General features: G+C 47.9%; 3 protein-coding genes and 2 non-coding genes across 5 annotated transcripts; 3 read left to right on the top strand and 2 right to left on the bottom strand.

The window, feature by feature from the left end:
• The first annotated feature begins 415 nt into the window (after positions 1-415).
• On the top strand, positions 416-11,040 carry tbc1d25 (TBC1 domain family, member 25). Its single transcript, XM_084479623.1, has 7 exons — positions 416-522; positions 1,292-1,401; positions 1,701-1,855; positions 2,331-2,527; positions 4,362-4,550; positions 5,452-5,727; positions 6,571-11,040. The coding sequence occupies exons 1-7, from the start codon at positions 478-480 to the stop codon at positions 8,371-8,373; spliced, it is 2,775 nt and encodes a 924-aa protein (XP_084335749.1). The 5' UTR covers positions 416-477; the 3' UTR covers positions 8,374-11,040.
• Positions 11,041-12,601: 1,561 nt separating this feature from the next.
• AC3HAE_030181 (transfer RNA phenylalanine (anticodon GAA)) lies at positions 12,602-12,674 on the bottom strand. The gene has a single exon. It is a non-coding gene; the product is annotated as a tRNA-Phe (tRNA).
• A 729-nt stretch (positions 12,675-13,403) lies between these two features.
• Positions 13,404-15,104, top strand: ndufb11 (NADH:ubiquinone oxidoreductase subunit B11). The gene is made up of 3 exons (XM_084479350.1): positions 13,404-13,643; positions 13,984-14,114; positions 14,892-15,104. Exons 1-3 carry the CDS (start codon positions 13,464-13,466, stop codon positions 15,019-15,021), a joined length of 441 nt encoding a protein of 146 aa, XP_084335476.1. The 5' UTR covers positions 13,404-13,463; the 3' UTR covers positions 15,022-15,104.
• Positions 15,105-15,579: 475 nt separating this feature from the next.
• Positions 15,580-16,964, top strand: rhoaa (ras homolog gene family, member Aa). Its single transcript, XM_084480370.1, has 4 exons — positions 15,580-15,627; positions 15,716-15,871; positions 16,050-16,170; positions 16,799-16,964. The coding sequence occupies exons 2-4, from the start codon at positions 15,716-15,718 to the stop codon at positions 16,813-16,815; spliced, it is 294 nt and encodes a 97-aa protein (XP_084336496.1). The 5' UTR covers positions 15,580-15,627; the 3' UTR covers positions 16,816-16,964.
• AC3HAE_030180 (transfer RNA arginine (anticodon UCG)) lies at positions 16,253-16,325 on the bottom strand. Its single transcript has one exon. It is a non-coding gene; the product is annotated as a tRNA-Arg (tRNA).
• Positions 16,965-18,758: the final 1,794 nt, after the last annotated feature.

Genomic DNA, 18,758 nt, shown 5'->3' with positions numbered 1-18,758 from the left:
AGTGCATATTGGATACTGCTTAATAAATGTAGCTCTTAACGTATGCATCAAAGCCTTTCTTTCCACAGTACAGCCAGAGCCTCTTCTCACGTCTCCCAATGACGTAATGCTCTTCACGTCCTCGGCGTGCTGTTGGGATCGCTGCTCAAGCGATAAAAGTAAAAGCCCCTCCCCATATTGTTCCATCTAAGGAGAAGATGATACAAATCGCAGCTTGTGATACTACTCTTTAATCAATTTATTTTGCACTTTAATATTGCTTTCTCAGTCATAAAAACGCGTTTCTGATCGGCACCAGAAGGAGAAACAACCGGAGAGCTTTTACTATGGAATCAACACAACGACCGTAACCGGATGCAGACGAGACCGACTGGTCCTGAAAATATGATCTGCCGCATCCTTTCGTGTTGTTGATCACAATGTCGCCTTAATTACCAAAACCATTCAACACAGCGACTGTATTCAGAAGCTTTGACGATGGAGGGCGAGGAAGAACGAGGCGTGGTGCGGGTGAAAGTCAAGGTAAAATATACAATATTAGGTTGTGTGTTGCATTGTGTGTCAAGTTGCTGAGGGTAGTTCAACGGTCTGACGTCACCCAATGTTAACGTCGGCCTCTTTCTCGCCAGCTGTTTAGGAGGGGTGGTGTGTGTGTGTGTGTGTGTGTGTGTGTGTGTGGGGGGGGTCATCAATAAACTACCCTGATATAATAATGTCACTAAACCTTTCACAGCATTCATTCATAAAGACAGTCCGTGTCTACTCCGCCAGAACGTTTGATCAGATCCCGATACTGTTCCATATGGTACTTATTCGATATTTGCAAGTCTGTGATCAGACCATACTGCCTTTTATCCCAAACCAATGTACGAGGAAATAGCGGCATCGCAATCGCACCATAGTGATGTCCATGTTGAAAGCTGCCTCACATGAATCATATATATATTTATATATAGAGAGTCGAAACGTGATAGTTGCCTCTCAGCCTTTGTTGTGAGCCTGGTTCGATGCAGCAGCAGTTCATTGGGTTTAAACCGTCAATTCTTTGTTTTATTTATAAGTTTGGCCAAGGCGTTTCCTCTTTTCCTCTTCTTATTTGTTCAGAGGATAACCCCAAGTATATGGCCAATACCGGTTTGCCAGGTAGCATACACACAATATAGGTCCAATTGTTGTGGTTGAATTACCAGGGGACCACAGAAAATATGTCCCTGCGAAATTGGGTTATTGTGGCTTTTAATTTGAACGTCAGTAATGAATGCAAGGTTTTGTTGCCACTTGTTCTGTGCAGAAATGTGACGGAGGGCTTCCGGCGGAGTTTCGCACGTTTGCAGTGGATCCTCAAATTACATCACTGGAGGTGCTCCAGCACATCCTCATCCGAGCTTTCGACCTCAACGGGTGAGCTATGCGTGTGTGTGCGTGTGTGTGCGTGTGTGGCTTTGATTGAACAGACGCAAGCAGAATTGCAGAGGTGAACCCTGTCACAGTATATTGTTATGATTATGTGTGTGTGTGTACATTCCTCTGCTGTGTGCGGACTATCTCTTTGTGTGTGTGGTTAACCAAAGTATTTGGCATTCCCCAATTACCAGAATATCTGGCCACAAATAATGAAGAGGAATATCAAATAGTTTTTTTTCAAGGCTCAATTATTTTTTTCCCGCTCTAAATGTCAACGTGTTGTTTTTTTTAAACAGGAAGCGGAATTTCGGGGTGAGTTATGTGTCTCGAGATCGGAGCGGGGTCGAGATGCATCAGTCTCTGCTTTCCGACTGGGATTTGGACGCTGCTTTCGCCAGCGCAGCCAAACCCTACTTAGAGCTCAAAATCGACATCAAGCCTTCAGAGGACAGTGAGTGAACCTTTGCATTCAAAAAAAATCTGTTTCTGATTGGACTAATGACTAGCCTTACTGACCCGGTGGACTAACATTTACAAGCATTGTACAATGTTGGATAAAAGCATCAACAAAATTGTATTTGTCATTTTTATATCATTGCACTGATGCACTTAATTAAGTTTTTACATTGAACATGGTGAAGCCTACATATTGCATACATCTACATTTAGTTTTATTCAATCTTTAATATTTAAGACTTGTACACATTGTACATATTATTATCCATCGTCTTCTTTTACTTGATCCTTTCTTGATGATTGATGATTTTCTACGGTAACTATCCTACTGTGCTTTTAGTTTATCTTAACGAAGTACAGTAAGAAGGAGGCTTCACTAGAAAAGCGTCTCACCAACGGTTGTGTGTGTGTGTAACACAGCCTGCGACTAATAAAGTTGAATTTGAAGCTGTGTGTTTGTATCACCGCAGGCCCCGTGATGGAGGAGTGGGACATCATCAGCCCTAAAGACGTGATTGGCTCAGAGCAGCTGATCGGGGACCGGGCGCGGTCCTTGGCCGCCACGGCCCTCCCCTTCACCCAGGCCCTGCTGGCCCAGGTGGCCGACGAGGTCCCCCACCCCGTCGGACATCTCTTCTACCAGCCGCTGTCGGCTGCGCTGACGCAGGTGAACGTTAATGACGCTCTGCTCAACTCTGTCTGTTTAAAAACCCTTTACCATTTCATTTCCCACCTACGATGGGACCGCGTGTCTTTGGGTAGACTCGCAGTGAATTCATCACCCGCTACCCGTGAGCGGGTCGGTCGTAGGGGTCAGGGTCCTCTGGCTCTAGGACGCTTCCTGCAGGCAGTGGACGTTGAGGATGGAACCCAGTGCCTCATGGGGCTGCGAGTCGAACACTTTAGCGCTAGATATAACTGCTCTCCACTAGAGCTGGGCGATGAATCGATTTTTAATCGTAATTCGAATTTATGGTCGAGGACGATTTTTAAAAAGAAGATCGCTAAATGTGCGTCAGTGGCGTAGCTTAGTTGCGCTGGGCCCCCCGCCATCCGCCCCCACCCATCCCCCGCACATGATTATTAGATTTTTGTTATTTTTTTAGCTTTAAATACAGCCTTTTGGTAAATTGCATTACTAACCGTACATTAAAAAGTATTTCTGCTCAATCTAAAAGGTTTAACAACTGCTTTCTCTTCCTCTCTGATGCACGCAGGCTTGATGTGCTCCACTTTTTTTTTTTGTGGAGAACCAGCGCCAGTGGCCTTGAATATGTACTACAGCGTTTCTACAGCTCGAGGCATTTTCGCAATGAGTCCGTCTTTACAGAGATATTCCTGAAACGTATCAAAGGAAAACGGAGGGGAAAAGATTGTTTTCGCCCGTGTTGATGAGGCCTTAGCATCCCTACATCACACAACAAATTCAAATCCGAGCAGAGAGGGAAAAGGACGCACACACAATCATTATTAGAACCACGGACAGTGACTATTTGAATCACTGACACACTAGCCTACGATCAAAAACCATTCAGCTGAACACACAACCATATTTCCCTAACAGCACAATGATGGCCTAATCAAAAGGCAAACATGATAAGCCGATCACTTGCAATAATAAAATAAACCTGCCCTCACCTATTCAGAAGTTAACTCTGCATGCCTTCTGCTCAGCAAACTCTTTTTTTTTTTTACAATAGAGGTGTTGTTTTATTTCAAATTCAGCCTTAAAACAAGCTCTGAAGGCAAGGAGTTAGCTCGGGGAAACATGGGCTTAAGTCCCTGTTGTAGTGGTCAGTAAGGCGCTGTGCATGCTCATACAGGGCATCATCAGTGGCACTATTCAGTCCTGAGGGTTGGATAGCCTGGCAAAGTGCACTGGGTTCACGCAGAGCAACGAATCTCTGCGGTAGCTGATTGATTATGATGTCCAGGCTGGCATAAAAAACATTGACCCTGAAGTGGCTCTCAGGGTCACTGAGCCTCTCATCCTCGCACAGCTCATCAGTAATGTCGTTTCACTCTACTTGTGTGAACGCACAGTGCTTCTCCACACTTTTTATTTTTTATTTTGTAGGGGGGCCCCGGTGCATTGCACCGGAAGCACCGTCCATAGCTACGCCCCTGATGTGCGTGTGTGTGCCTATGGTGCCGTGTGGCCACTTTTGTTCGGGGTTGTGCATATGGCGAAGCATGCGTGTGTGTGTGTGTGTGTGTGTGTGTGTGTGTGTGTGTGTGTGTGTGTGTGTGTGTGTGTGTGTGTGTGTGTGTGTGTGTGTGTGTGTGTGTGTGTGTGTGTGTGTGTGTGTGTGTGTGTGTGTGTTCACGGCCATTTGCACGGTGCACCAACGTTGTGTGTCTCTGACGTCCGTGCGTTGTGCGTCTCTCACGTCCTTGCCTTGTGCGTCTCAGATGGTGCAGGACTCCGTCTCGGGTGTGTTGCGCGTCTCTTACGTGCGTGTGTTGTGTGTCTCTCTTTGTGCGTTGTTTGTGCGCCCCAGATGGGCAGGACGCTGTCCCGGGTGCAGCAGGCGCTGAGCTGGTCGTACGGCGAGGAGGTGAAGCCCTTCAAGCCGCCGCTGAGCGACGGCGAGTTCCACTGCTACCTCAACGGCCAGGGTCAGCTGACGCGCCCAGAGGACCTGCGGCTCCGCATCTACCACGGCGGCGTGGAGCCGTCGCTGCGCAAGGTACGCCGCACGGCACGCCGCCAAGGCCCGACCGGAGAGTGGGACCCGAGTCAACGCCAACGTCAACGCCAACCCTTCCCATAAGTACTTTCAGGAAATAAATAACTCTTGGATTTCCGCTCGCTGCTATCAAGTGGACAGTTCTGTCGATGCTCGTAAAGGCTGGGTGGACTGCCAAGAGCACAAAAGTCACATTTTCCTCCCCTCCAGGTAGAACGATTGTACAGAGATTGTACTGATGTTCTGAGCCAAACCTGGTTCCGTTGAAGCGTACCCCCGCCCCTTTGGGTGCTTGTCCTTCACCTCCCCTCTAGACGTAGATAATGATAATGATGATAATGCTTCAGAATGCAGGCTACAGCCACAATGCATACCGGCCGCAGGTGCACTGATCCTGATTCAGACCAGCTTGTTCTTTTTCTAGCGGTATCCGGTCTGAAAGAGACACTCTTCTGGTCAATCCCGTCTGCTCCAGCTCAGCACCACGGCTGATGGCTTCTCCTTAATCTCCATAAGAACAGAATAGAAACACTTTGATATCGGTTCTATTATGGACTACTGACCAAAAGAAATGTCATATTACGCCATGATAATCTTAAAGCCAGAGTAGACAATTCTTTGGTCCTATTTGTTGAAGTTCTCCCAACAGCATCCATAAATCTAATACTTTGATTATCCATCCAACCATTTCATTGGTTCCGACTATAATGATTGGATTGTGTTTGTCAGCCTACCTACCTGTACGCTCTCTCTACCTGTATGACCGTGAGTTCTTCCACAAGGCTTGGCAGACCGGTCCCCTCAAGCTAACAACAAGCTAACAAGCTAACCACGTGCTTCGGGGGGAGATGAGGTACCTGCTCAACGTGTAGCCCTAACCCCCCCCCCCCCACCCCTCCAGGTGGTGTGGAGGTACCTGCTCAACGTGTACCCCGACGGGCTCAGCGGCCAGGAGCGGATGGACTACATGAAGCGCAAGACCCGGGAGTACGACCAGCTGAAGGGCCGGCAGGGCGCCGGCGTCAGCCGCGAGGAGCTGGACTTTATCCGCGGCAGCGTGCTGAAGGACGTGCTGCGGACGGACCGCACCCACCCGTACTACGCCGGCTCGGAGGACAGCCCCCACCTCACCGCCCTCACCGACCTGCTCACCACCTTCGCCATCACACACCCGCAGGTGGGGAGGGGCTGGCGTCGCGGGGAGGGGAGGGGATGGGAGGGGGGGTGGAGGGTGCAGTACGACCGTGTCGAGGGGCGTGGTTGTCAGGAGTGTGGTTGTGTTGTGGTAGGTTGTGTTGTGGTGTGTGTTCGTGTTGTGGTGTGTGTTCCTGTTGTGGTGTGTGTTGGTGTTCCCACTGCAAAAAAGCACACAATACATTGGAAAGCAATTATCCTAGGTTTAATGCATGCATACATTAGACTCCTCTCTAGCAGAGTGAGTCCAGAATACAGTTTGACAGGGTTATTTATACCGTTTCAGACCCTCCCCATATTGTAGATTTGTCAATAATCAACTCAAGTGATGTTTACCCAAGACACAGAGGTACCTGTGTTTTTATCAAGAAGAGTGTCTAAGGGGATGTCTTCTCCTTTGTGACCCGTTTACCCAAGCACAAAGGTCAATGAATAGTCGACTCTGGAGAAAGGCAGGTTGGCGAGACAATACGCAAAAGGAAAGAACAAGGCCTAAGTTATAAAAACAAACAACATGTAGATTTTTCCATCACACGCGACTGCGTTGTGTCGCTGTGTTGTGTTGTTGGGAACATCACATTTATAAGGCTGTTTCATATTTAGTTTTTTGTTGTCACTGTATATGTAGATATCGCTGCATGGGTGCATTTAAAAAAAAAAAAAAAAAAAGGACGCTACCTAGTTGACGCGATCTTTACCTCTCAGAGCGTCTTTCATCCCTGCATTACTTCTGTTGAACTCCTCAGACCAACAAAAGCCCTTGGCCTCACCCCGTTGTAACCTTGGTTACCTGCTCTCCCTGCTCTCTCCTCCTCTCTCTGGTCAGATCTCGTACTGCCAGGGCATGAGCGACATCGCCTCCCCCATCCTGGCCGTCATGGACAACGAGGCGCACGCCTTCATCTGCTTCTGCGGCATCATGAAGCGCCTGGAGGGGAACTTCCGGCCCGACGGCCAGCTCATGTCCGTCAAGTTCCAGCACCTGAAGCTGCTGCTGCAGTACTCGGACCCCGAGTTCTACGCCTACCTGGTGTCGCGCGGCGCCGACGACCTCTTCTTCTGCTACCGCTGGCTGCTGCTGGAGCTGAAGCGGGAGTTTGCCTTCGACGACGCCCTGCGCATGCTGGAGGTCACCTGGAGCTCACTGCCCCCCGACCCCCCCGAGACGGAGGCGGAGCTGGTGGGCCCGCCGCTGGAGCCGGAGGAGGCCGGCGAGGAGGCCGGCGAGGAGGAGGAGGCGGCCGGCGAGACGGGCGCGCACCCCGACCCAGACGGGGTGCCCGGCGCACGCCTCGCGGCGGAGGAGGAGGAGGAGGAGGAGGAGCGGCAGAAGACAGGGCGGCGGCGGCGGCGACACATGCTCCGCCCCTCCAGGGAGGAACCGGAGGGCGCGAGGATGGAGTTTGGGGAAGAGCGGCCCGGCGCGTGCGCGGGTGGCGCACAGGACGGCGAGGGCGAGGGCGAGGGGGAGGGTTCGGAGGGGACGCCGCCGGCCCCGCCTTTTGAGAAGCAGCTGAGCTTCGGGGAGTTTAAGTACTACTGCGCTCGCAAACGGGACAGTTTCGACATGGAGGGCACCTCCATGATGGGGGAGCGGCCGCACGAGCCGGCGGCCTCTGACCCCGCGCCGTGTGCCCCCAGCCGCCAGTCCACCCTGGACAGCGAGGACGACCCGGGGGAGAGGTCTCCGCTCATGCAGAGCCACGAGCAGCGCGCGTCCCTCCACGACCACGACGCCAAGGCGTCCAACAAGCGGACGGTCTCCTCCCACCTGCCGGTCCCCAGCGGCCTGTCCGGCAGGAAGACGAGCGGCGGCCCGCCCACGTCTGACTCCTCCCCCCTGGGCCGGGCGGGCAGCTCCCCGGACTCCCCCCCGCCCAAGTACACCTGCTCGGCCGCGGCCGACAGCCGAGGCTCCTCGCAGAGAACTCTGGCCGCCGCCCCCTCGCCGACCGCCGCGCCCGCCGCCGCCGCCGTGCCGACCTCCGCCCCGTCCCCCTCGGCGGCGCCGCCCAGCCGCTCGCTGCTCTCCTCCCCCATCCTGTCCTTCGCCAGGGGCCCCTCATTACCGGGGGGCCGGCCGTTCTCCGGCACCCTGCCGTCGCCCGGCAGCCAGTCGCCCACGTCCTGCAGGGGCCCCGCCGTGGCCCCCAGGCCCTGCTCGCTGCCCCCGCCCCAGGAGTTCGGCAAGGGCAACCCCTTCATGCTGTTCCTGTGTCTGTCCATCCTGCTGGAGCACCGCGACCACATCGTGAACAACAGCCTGGACTACAACGAGCTGGCCATGCACTTCGACCGGCTGGTGCGGCGCCACCACCTGGGCCGCGTGCTGCAGCGCGCCAAGGCGCTGTTCGCCGACTACCTGCAGAGCGAGGTGTGGGACTCGGAGGAGGGCGACGAGGCCAGCTCGGACTCCCCCGTCACGGCGCCCGTCGACCCCCTCCACTCCCCGTCGTCCTCCTCCCCCCGGCCCGTCAACACCCCCCTGGCGTCCCCGTCCACTTCGTCCCCCAACTCTACCTACAACCTCTCCACCACCATCCCCTCCCCCGCCGCCATCCCCGTCCCCTCCCCCGCCACCATCCCCTCCCCCACCACCGCCGCCGCCCCCCCGCTGCCGTCGTCTTGATCGGGCGGCGCCGGGAGATGGGATTGAGTCGTGTCGGGGGCGGACCGGTTTGGACCGGTTCCGACCGGCACTCATCCTCTTTTCTACGGCTTTCCCTACTTCATCGGGCAGTTACTAGTGCTGATTTTATATGTGTGCTTCAGACGCTACTCATTATATATTCATGTAGTCATGATTAATCCTTAGCATTTAAATCGTTGCTCATTTTATTCCATTTTTTTCACCGGAGGGAACTCATGGGAACTTTGATTGAACACACGCAGCAGAAATACAGAGGAACCCTGTCCCAGTATAGAGGGTTATAATTATGAACTGCTGGTGAACCCTGTACAGTATAGGGTTATGAATATGAACTGCTGGTGAACCCTGTACAGTATAGGGTTACGAGTGTGTGTGTGTGTGTGTGTGTGTGTGTGTGTGTGTGTGTGTGTGTGTGTGTGTGTGTGTGTGTGTGTGTGTGTGTGTGTGTGTGTGTGTGTGTGTGTGTGTGTGTGTGTGTGTGTGTGTGGTTGTTATTATTATTTTAAGGGGGTAAATGGAGGATGTGCCTGGCCTGGGACGACCATATCAAACTAATTGGTAGATCATTTTTGTGAAAGCCTTTCATGCCGGTCTCTGCTGACAACCGGCAAATAGTTTTGATTCTGCACTTTCCTCTTTGTTTACAATATGTTGTCCGAAAAGTGTCTTTACCAAAGAACTTAAGTAATGCGATGGGACATAGGCTAGTAATGTAAGGTACAGGTTAGGTGAAATTGTAACCCTATTGGATCTGCAACGGGACAATATATGTCGACCTAATCTCACGGACCTAGTTGTCAGCCTCAGTCATAATTTTTCTCTTCTGTTTTCTGGACTCAAACTAACGATTACCTGGAAACTGTGGCTGGTGAGATCAGTGTTAAATTAGACTGTTGATCAAGCCATCTTCACGGCGATATATCACAGTACGGAAAGTCACAATTTGGTCAACTGAACAGGGACCTTTATTTTAAAGGCTTTCAGTTAATCATTTATAATGTCACGCCGTTATTTAACTTGACATGGACATGAGTCACAATGACCGTTATCAGATAGTGTTGGCTGGGCTGTTTTTTCTGCCTTTTTAACTATTTTAAATAGATAGATTACGTGACTACACCTGATCCGTGTGAAGGCTGGGGAAAAATCCTGGAATAGCCAAGAGTAAGGAGGGCTTTCCTACTGGCTTTTGGTTTATCTAGTACAGAAACAATACGAACAAAACCATGCAGACCGCACCTGACTCCGCTTATCTTCATTGCTGTCAGTTCCTTAGTGTCCTGCTGGATTTGTATTGTGTAGTGAGGCAGTTTGAATTGATCCTCTTGTTTTGGGGAATGTGCTTGTGATTGAAAATAACGTGCTAGCTTTGTGGTTTTGAAGAACACAGTCTTCTCCAAGAGCTTAAGAACTTCCTTTATCACTCACAGCCAACTGAACAGACGATTTTAGGTGCAAAACAACATTGTCTAGTAGTTTTTGATGACAGGGTCCCTTGTGGGTAATGGATTACCTGAGCGAAGATCTAAAACTATAAGATCAATTTGCTGGTTTTGTGTTTCTTCCGTTTGCAGCAGTCTTGGAGAGATGGGTCGAACAATTTGCCTTTCCTAACATTTGCTTTAATTCACCATGTTTACGCTTTATTCCTGGAGAGGAAAGAGGGGTTTGTGTTTGCGTTATCCAAACTCCCTTCGCTTCGTCTATGTCTTATTTTGGAGAAATGTTGCTTGTTTTTTTTGTAAACCAAAGAAAGCAGGAAGCATCCATCAACAAAGGGAATCGAGGAGTAATGCTTGTGACCGCTACACGGCCCGACCAGGCCCATCATTCTGGCAGAGAAGTGCATCATTTCCAACTGTCCTGAACCCCTGAGCCTTTTGATCGGTTTCTCTTCTTTTGTATGTGTGGCCTTTTTATTTATTTGTGTTATTACTGCTGCTACCAAGCGTCTCATCCAGGCCCCTGATGATCAAACCAGCCGAGGCTCGGTTCTCTTGGGATATGAACAAGAAGCAAAGCTTCGTTTTTCTTTATTTTTATTTTTTATATGCTTTCCAGAATCATCATGCTGACACATTTGTTTGACCTAAATGCTGAGGAGACAGAATGTGAGCATCCCTCCTCCCCACAAGCCCCCCCCCCCCCCCCCACCACCACCATTTTTATTTATTTTTAAATCAATTATTTTTTAATCAAGTAAAATACCTTTTATTACAGACACATTTACGATTATTGGTAACAATTGACTATTCCAATTAGTTTCCTTGTGTTGTTTTGTATAAAAGTATGTAATGGGGCCTATTTAAATATTTATAGCCAAGTGATGAAACTTAATATAATGTGCACATTTCTACAAAATCTGACTTGATTATCTCATTAAATTATAAATGTGTGCACAAAGGTGAACTTTTTATTCATACATATTATGTACCCATGATTGTATATTGTCCAAAAATAAATACCTATTTAATGCAAACGGCTTGCAAAAGCGAGAGCTGTTGGTTTCTATAAACTGCAAAATTTTACTGACATTTCATCTGAAATTATAGGGAACTGCTGATTAAATCTTGGGAGTTTTGGTAAATTATGCCTTTAATTACAACCCTGGCATGTATAAATATGGAATTATGATGGCAATAAAGAGTTTTCTTTAAAGACTTTACGGGCCTCTACGGATTCTCTTTTTTGCATAGGAAATTTCCTTTACTAACGAGATGACCCGGAAGTACTTGGAGGACAGGTGGTTGAATTCTAAAAATGCTTAGGAAAGGTGCCTCGATGTAGTGGTGGATTTCATGATTCGTTTGAATGAATCAATTCGCGTCGTTCGTTCATTCGTTCAGTCGCGTTTCCGGTAGTGGTGAATCACGGTTCTCAGTCACTGAGTCGGTCAGACTCAGTTCCTCCCTCGTTCTCATTCAAATGAATCACAAATGCACAGTTCTCGGCTGAGTCGGTCAGACTCAGCTCCTCCCTCGTTCTCATTCTCAAATGAATCACGATCGTGCAATGGTGCAAATGGTCATCAATCAACACAACATTAACTGAGTTCCTTTTAGCTGAGGAGCGCTTCATGTTCGGAATCGGGATGTTGTTGCCCGTTTGGCTCTTGTGACTTCTCAATCCCCAAGTCTTCACCGCTAAACACAGTCAGTGAACGAACGGCGACTCGCGAGTCAGCGCAACTCAGCGACTAGTGGGTGGAGCTGAGAGCTCGGAGAACGAACGAGACGAACTGAAACGGGGAATCAGGTCGGTTCGTTCATGTTAAAGAGTCGTTCGTTCGAACTGATTCGTTCGCGAACGAGCCATCACTACCTCGATGCATCCTTTAACCCTCCTTTAGCATAGGTTACTGCTGACCAACCTTTACGAAAGGAAAGGAGATATTGGTATCCCCTAATCCTTTACAGCGGCAATATTTAAATAAACAGGCCACGAAGTTTACCGACTCACTACACAATGCCGCATGAGAGACGCGGTGAAGCAGAAAAAGAGAAGAGAAGAGAAGAAAATACAATTGATAATAATGGATACCAATTCCAGAAACATATTATTTGAATCGAAATGAGTTAATTTATTGCTTGTTAGTAAGCACACAATATACACTGTAAGAAAAATAAAATGCCAACTTCACATTTAAGAAAGACTACTGGGGGCAGTTAATTTCACATAAGTGAAATCAACATACGTTTAGCCTCTTTTTTTTCACATGTGAATTGGGATTCAAGTGGCCTTCAAATATTCCTGTTGGCCAAGTCCGACCTAAGTGAATCTCACTTTGGCGACAACCTGATTGAAATCAATCAATACGACAACGCATGGATCAAAGAGCGTCAATCTTCGGAAAATATTGTAGTTTCACGCTAGAGACTTCCGTCAGCAATGCTCGCCGTCGCGCAATGACGTCGGTTAGGAAAAGTGGAGTCGAATTCATTTTTTTCATTTTTTTACTGCTGTCTTTTCCTATGTTCGGAAGGAAGCACCTTTTCAGCTCTCCTTGACCAACGGCAACAGATGACGTTTTCCACAACGGTTAACTAAAGGAGGCATAAAGGTTAGGAGATGTGCCTATTCGTAGAGGCCCCAAGATCTCCATGAGCAATATAATTTGTGGTTATGAGGATATGAATAGTTTAAATAATTGCCAGTTAAAATTTGCTGACCTTCCTGGGTTGAAAGCAGTGACTGAGGCCAAAAGGAATGCCGAAACCCGGGATCGAACCAGGGACATTTAGATCTTCAGTCTAACGCTCTCCCAACTGAGCTATTTCGGCACACATTCACATTTGTCATAGTAGATAATAATAAATCAAATTATAACCTTCATTTTGGAGATTCTATGCAAAAGGATAGTTCTTTATTTAATGAACCCCCGATATTAATCAATTGTGAAACTACTGCTTAAGGGTACTATATAATATGGATGCAAACATTAATGTGGTAGAAACCTGTAGTACTGTTTTTGAACGGCGCATGTATTTGTCTTCTCCTATTCCCAAACGATTGAGTTTTATTTTTGATTCAAATTTAAGAACAAGACCAGCACAGTGAATATTTAATGCAAACTTAGCGGAAATATGAAAGACTCTTCATATTATAGCGAGACTCTAGCGTCTACTAGTGGAATTAAGGGGAACAGACGTCCACCGTTCGCCTAATGCAGTGGTCGCCAATTCAGCGCGTTGTGTGTCTGGACTTTATAGGGTGGGGAATTTTAAAGAACACATTTCACTTGTTACACCCCAACTACAAAATGGATGAATATGTGCGATTGCACTGTAGAAAGTAGCATATCCGAACAAATGGCTTCACCCTCATGGAGTGAAGCCTGGTTCATTCCATGACAGGTTTTAGAAGGTCTTACACCTGCTCTCTTTCTCCAGACCCGCTAATAACATCCCATTACTGACATAGTTTGTTCAGTTGACCAGCAGGTGGCGCCGTTGTAGCTTTTTTACCATTGTTTTTACACCCGACAGTCCAAATCTTACACCACTACTTCCGGGTCGACGGCAGTGTCTATCCTGTGTGTTGGTGGAGGGGTGACAACCGAAGCGGACAAAATGCTATCCCGATGGACCCGGTTAGGGCCAACCTTGCCCCGTATTCTCGCCAACAGTGGGGTTCGTTTCGTGTCGCAGTCCCAGAAGTCGGCCTCCGCCGGGTCGGCCACCCTGTCGGAGCTCCAGCCTCCCCATGCAAAGGACAGCCACGATCACGGCGAGGTCAACCACTATGTGAAGGTGAGTTCGCCGACCCAGAAGACCGTTATGGGTCCGCTGGCGTTAACATCGACTTGCAGTGGATGTTTATTTGTGATGTTTGACCTCTGCACCTCCTCTGTGTTTTGTGGAACTCAACATTCACGTAGAGCCCCCACTGATCACTGTTTAGGCTTCCATTATCCACTCCCACCATCGTACAGTGTCTCTGGATTTCGTATAATCATATCCGACACCACGTTACCTCTTTAACGTACATACATTTACAATACTGTAGAAAGTATTACAATGTGAATGATCTGGATGTGTAAATAAGTACCATGAGGCCTATTAGTTTGAGCTGTCTTACTGTTTTTTCCAGAATCCAGACTACCATGGGTTCTCTACCGATCCAGTGGTGGACCAGTGGAACATGAGACTGGCCTTCTTCTTTGGTGTCTCTGTGGTGCTTGTGATCGGAGGAACCTTTATCCACTACCTGCCTGACTACGGGTAACTTTCTTATTATTTGTGTGGGCGTGTAGGCCTAGTTCAAAAGCACCCTTTCACATTTTTTATATTTTTTATTACTGTTTAGGTAGGGGTTTGGGCTATTTGCTCAAGGATGTCTGAGGTAGGCAGCAGACATTGGGATTCAAACAGAGATCCTTTTAGCTAGGAAACAGTTGCAGTTTATTTATATATATATATAGTTGTTAATGTTGGCTATTTGAAGCAAACAACTTTGGCCCTTTTACCACTATGGTTGTTTCAAAGTTACCATGTTTGCGTGAATGTCTCAGGTTTCGCACCCCCTTCCCTTCCCCTTGTATATTTGACTTTATTTTGAAGGTTCATATTTAATACTTGTATTAAGAGGAGTATTCTTATTTTACAATATTTTAACATTATCTTACAGTATATTTGACTTAATATTATGCTGTAACTAAAACTGCAATTTTTCTAGCATGGATTAAACCTTTCTAGCCACCAACCTCCCTCTGTACCCACCAACCTCCATACCCACCAACCTCCCTCCATACCCACCCACCCACCCACCAACCTCCATACCCACCCACCCACCAACCTCCCTCCATACCCACCCACCCACCAACCAACCTCCCTGGCTCGCTCCTTATCCACCTACCTCGCTGCCAAACCTACCTTGCCGCCAAACCTACCTCGCCATCCACACGCACACATCTCCATATCATCACTTAATGTGTAGCTCATTGCAGCCAAATCCCAGCTCAAACCTGACCCAGAGTCTCCATCTCTCCTGGTGCGCAGCATGCGGCAGTGGGCCCGGAGGGAGGCAGAGCGTCTGCTTAAGCAGAGAGAGGCGAAGGGGCTTCCTCTGATTGCGGAGGACTACTACGACTCCAGCAAGATCGTGCTGGCTGCTGCCGGAGAGGAGTAGTAGTCGGCGTGGGTCAGAGCCCCGCAACTTCAACTGTACATTGTATTTCAATATTATGTTAATAAATGTCGTCTGGGATTGTTGCAATTGTGTCTTCTTATTGTTATTGTGGGGCAATGCACTTGATGAATGAAAGGATTTGGGCCTAGAAAATATTCAAAGGTGTATTTCAAGCACTATACGTTTAAGTGTTTGTTAATTGAATGGGCTATTTAACTCGACAGTGTCAGGGGAATACTTGGCACTAGATGTATAAAGTCATGGTACTTTACACAAACATCTTGTTCAATTAACTTATTGATTGAAAATCATGTTAGAAATCAGTCAGATCAATGCAATAGCCTAGCCTCAAAACGCAAAATTCTGCGTTTTGTAGAGCAGATGGATATCTTTCAGGATACTTTATACTGTACATCTATGTATTGAATAAACAAGCTCTTCCATGCGTAACCGTGAATTACCGTTTACTTTGTAAGAAGTTACTTTGCCAGTTCCTATTTTTGATATTTTTGTGTCTCAATTCAGAGGGCGGGTCTTAATGAATGTGAAAGTGACAGGGGTCGGAACTTGAAGGGTCAGGCAGGAAAAGAAGAGAAGAGAAAAACGGTAGGAAAACAAAACATATAAAAAAGAATATATATATATATAGTATATAATACACAATAAACAGAGCGACGTGGTGTTGTCTGTCCAGATGGCTGATCTCAGTAAGAAGCTGGTGGTCGTGGGGGACGGGGCCTGCGGTAAGACCAGCCTGCTGAACGCGTTCAGTATGGTCCAGATCCCGGAGGTCTCCGTGCCCACCATGCTTGTCAACTACGCGGCTTATATCGAAGTTGACTCAAAGCAGGTGAGCTGCTGGTCTACGCATTTAACCCCAGCCCTGAACTATGTTTAAATTGCATTAGTTACAACATTGCGCACGTTTTATTTTAGTGCGCATTTTTTCCAAGGATGCCTACAGGTAGACGGTAGACATCGCGGTACGAAGCCCCTTCTACTCTTACCCTTATCACTGGTTATGTCAGGTGATGCTGGCCCTGTGGGACACATCTGGCCAGGAGGACTATGATCGCCTGAGGCCCCTGGCCTACTCCGACGCAGACGTCATTCTCATGTGCTTCTCCATCGAAAGCTCGGACAGCTTAGGTAATGAACCAAAAAACACCCTGGGATGTCCATCTAACGTTGAACATGTCTTAGTTATCCAAATCTCGAAATGTGTAAAATGCGACCACGAAGGGACTCGAACCCTCAATCTTCTGATTCGAAGTCAGACGCCTTATCCATTAGGCCACGCGGTCATATACATCACTACACTCTTTGTTCCGAGTTTGATTGTGGCGGTGGATTATTCACTCATGCCTTTGATTTGATTGTTCTCCACAGCACTTAAAACACTTTGGACAAAATAACCGGCTAAATGGCCAAAACTAAATAATGCTGTCAATGCTAACTATAGACCTCTGAAGAATAAGTCCCGCCTCCAAGGCTCCCAGTTCCCTCGGTCAAACGTCTATGGGGAAATAACATGGCGTTTTTGAATGATCGTAGGCCTACATAACAAACTGGCGAAGAAGTAAAAGCTGCGTCACGTTATGAACTACACACTTTTTCCATCTAGTTTCCACTGAAGTTTTGGATTGTCGGTGCCGTTAAAGTAGTTAAATATTATGAAGAAGCATTATGGTGTGTTCCAGATGATTTATTTATTTTAAATAATTTAGTAGTCATGAGAACTTTTCAATCTACGTTTTTTTCTCCGTTTCCACGGCAGGAGCCCATCAAGCCTGAGGAGGGGCGGGACATGGCGAACCGCATCAACGCCCACGCCTACGCGGAGTGCTCGGCCAAGACGAGGGACGGCGTGCGGGAGGTGATTGAGATGGCCACCAGGGCGACGCTACAGACCAAGAAGAAGAACAAGAAGAGCGGCTGCCTGCTTTTATAGGACGGCAGGAGGGGGGGGGGGGGGGGGGGTGTAGGAAAACAAAAGTTCAGCATTGTTGTTCTCCTCCTGTCATGATTCTGGCGTAGCAGAGGGGCCGGGGGATTAGTCGGGTTTGGGGCTGGGTGGGGGGGGGGGGGGGGTCTAAGCTGAGATGGGGGGGATGGGTCATGACACCTGTCATGTAAAAAAAAATTAAAAAAAATCGAAAGAAAACTTTTATAGACACATAGAAAAAGATTTAGGAATGGTCCTCTATTGAAAGGTCAAAGGAAATGCAGGAATGCTGCCCCTCAGAACGGCAGCGTCGGTGTCCGGCAGAGAGCAGTTAGGAAGTCGTTCGATGTCTCGCTCAAGGACATTAACTCTTTAGCTGCGAGGGGCCGAGGATCGTACCGGCAACCCTGCGGTTGCTAGACCTCCAAAGCTACTGCTACCCCTCAGGCTATCAAAAGAATAGGAAAACGGTGAGTGAATAAAGTAAGTCTGGTTCGCTTAGTGAGTGTGGTGTGGTTGCACCACACTCTTCCTCTCTGCTCTGCAGCGGTCCAGGCATCTTGTGGGTCCACCATACCTCAGAGGTAAGCTGATGCTGCCCATTCCTTTCCCTAGCTTGCAGAGGGCCATCATTTTGATGATGATGCTATTTTCTCCATCTCTAAGTAACCTCTTTAAAAATGACGAGCCGTGCTGATCTCCCGGTCTTATAAAACTACTGGCCACTGTGAGGCGGAACAGGTGGTGCTGTATGGGGCCGTGAAGCCTGGCTTATCTGCCATATCCCCAGCCTGGATCCATCCACTGGAGGTGTACCTGGAAAGTGGTTTGAGATCCCCTTCCTCCTCACTGTATGGACCATGAAGGTTCATAACCGTGGTCACAGCCAACAGGTTTCTCCGCAACATTGAGTAATGGCACATATGGCATTGTTTCAATTGATTATATTGAGTTCCTCTACCCTCTCCCTTGGACTCAAGTGTGTGTTTGTGGCCTTTCTCCAAGTTTAGACCCTGCCTCAGCAGCCGACATATGTGCCACATCAGCCCCTCCTCCCGCACCATCATGAGATTTTAGAGATTTTTGGACAAGAGCCACCATATACTCTGTAGGTAAACCATCTCGACTTGGCCTCAATATGGTATGAAAAACCTGTGACTATTAGCACAACAAAGCTCCTCTCGGAAGCACAAGAGTCACTTACATAAGAAGTCCCTTTAGCACTGGCTAGCTAGTCAAGGATATCAGTTTTCTTAAAGGGCCACTGTCCCGCTCGGCTATTTTCTGATATGACATTACTGCTTTATACACATGAAACACTGGACATTGACTGTGTTTCTGCAAAAACGTTGCAGATAAGTTGGACTGTTAACATACTCAATGTTACATACAAATTAGACCTATGGTCAATGGTCCAACTTTTCCCAAAAGATGTCACAACGCATGTATGAAGCAATGTTTTCTATTAGAAGTAAAACAGTGTCATGTCACGCAAAGTTTGTTAATTCTTTTGAGCACTTTCATGTCAAGTTAAAATCACTCATGTCTAGTCTTGTCGTTCACTTCCTGTTTTATTTTGTAGTTCCCTTTTCCCTCTCGTTTCAGGCACTTGACTTCCCTCCACTGTGATTGCCTCCTGTCCCTGATTCGTCTCACCTGTGTTCCCCTTCCTCATGTATAAATAGCCCTTGTTTCCATTTGTCTAATGTCAGTTTGTCTTGCGTCCCATGGGTATTGTCAAGCGTCAGTATTTGCCAGTTTTTTGTGCCCAGATACTTACTGCATATAATTG

Source organism: Micromesistius poutassou, assembly GCF_964030765.1.
Source record: "Micromesistius poutassou genome assembly, chromosome: 15".
NCBI classification, from domain to species: Eukaryota; Metazoa; Chordata; class Actinopteri; order Gadiformes; family Gadidae; genus Micromesistius; species Micromesistius poutassou.
The sequence above is the reverse complement of the archived record's forward strand: the minus strand, read 5'-3'. Positions and strand labels throughout refer to the sequence as shown.

Excerpts from the sequence above, each read along its gene's own strand:
- rhoaa (XM_084480370.1), top strand. The coding sequence starts at position 15,716 with ATGGCTGATCTCAGTAAGAAGCTGGTGGTCGTGGGGGACGGGGCCTGC. Across the intron at positions 15,872-16,049 it reads TCGAAGTTGACTCAAAGCAG|GTGATGCTGGCCCTGTGGGA; the intron begins GTGAGCTGCTGG and ends TGGTTATGTCAG.
- tbc1d25 (XM_084479623.1), top strand. The coding sequence starts at position 478 with ATGGAGGGCGAGGAAGAACGAGGCGTGGTGCGGGTGAAAGTCAAG. Across the intron at positions 1,402-1,700 it reads CGAGCTTTCGACCTCAACGG|GAAGCGGAATTTCGGGGTGA; the intron begins GTGAGCTATGCG and ends TTTTTTAAACAG. Across the intron at positions 4,551-5,451 it reads TGGAGCCGTCGCTGCGCAAG|GTGGTGTGGAGGTACCTGCT; the intron begins GTACGCCGCACG and ends CCACCCCTCCAG.
- ndufb11 (XM_084479350.1), top strand. The coding sequence starts at position 13,464 with ATGCTATCCCGATGGACCCGGTTAGGGCCAACCTTGCCCCGTATTCTC. Across the intron at positions 13,644-13,983 it reads AGGTCAACCACTATGTGAAG|AATCCAGACTACCATGGGTT; the intron begins GTGAGTTCGCCG and ends TGTTTTTTCCAG. Across the intron at positions 14,115-14,891 it reads CACTACCTGCCTGACTACGG|CATGCGGCAGTGGGCCCGGA; the intron begins GTAACTTTCTTA and ends CCTGGTGCGCAG.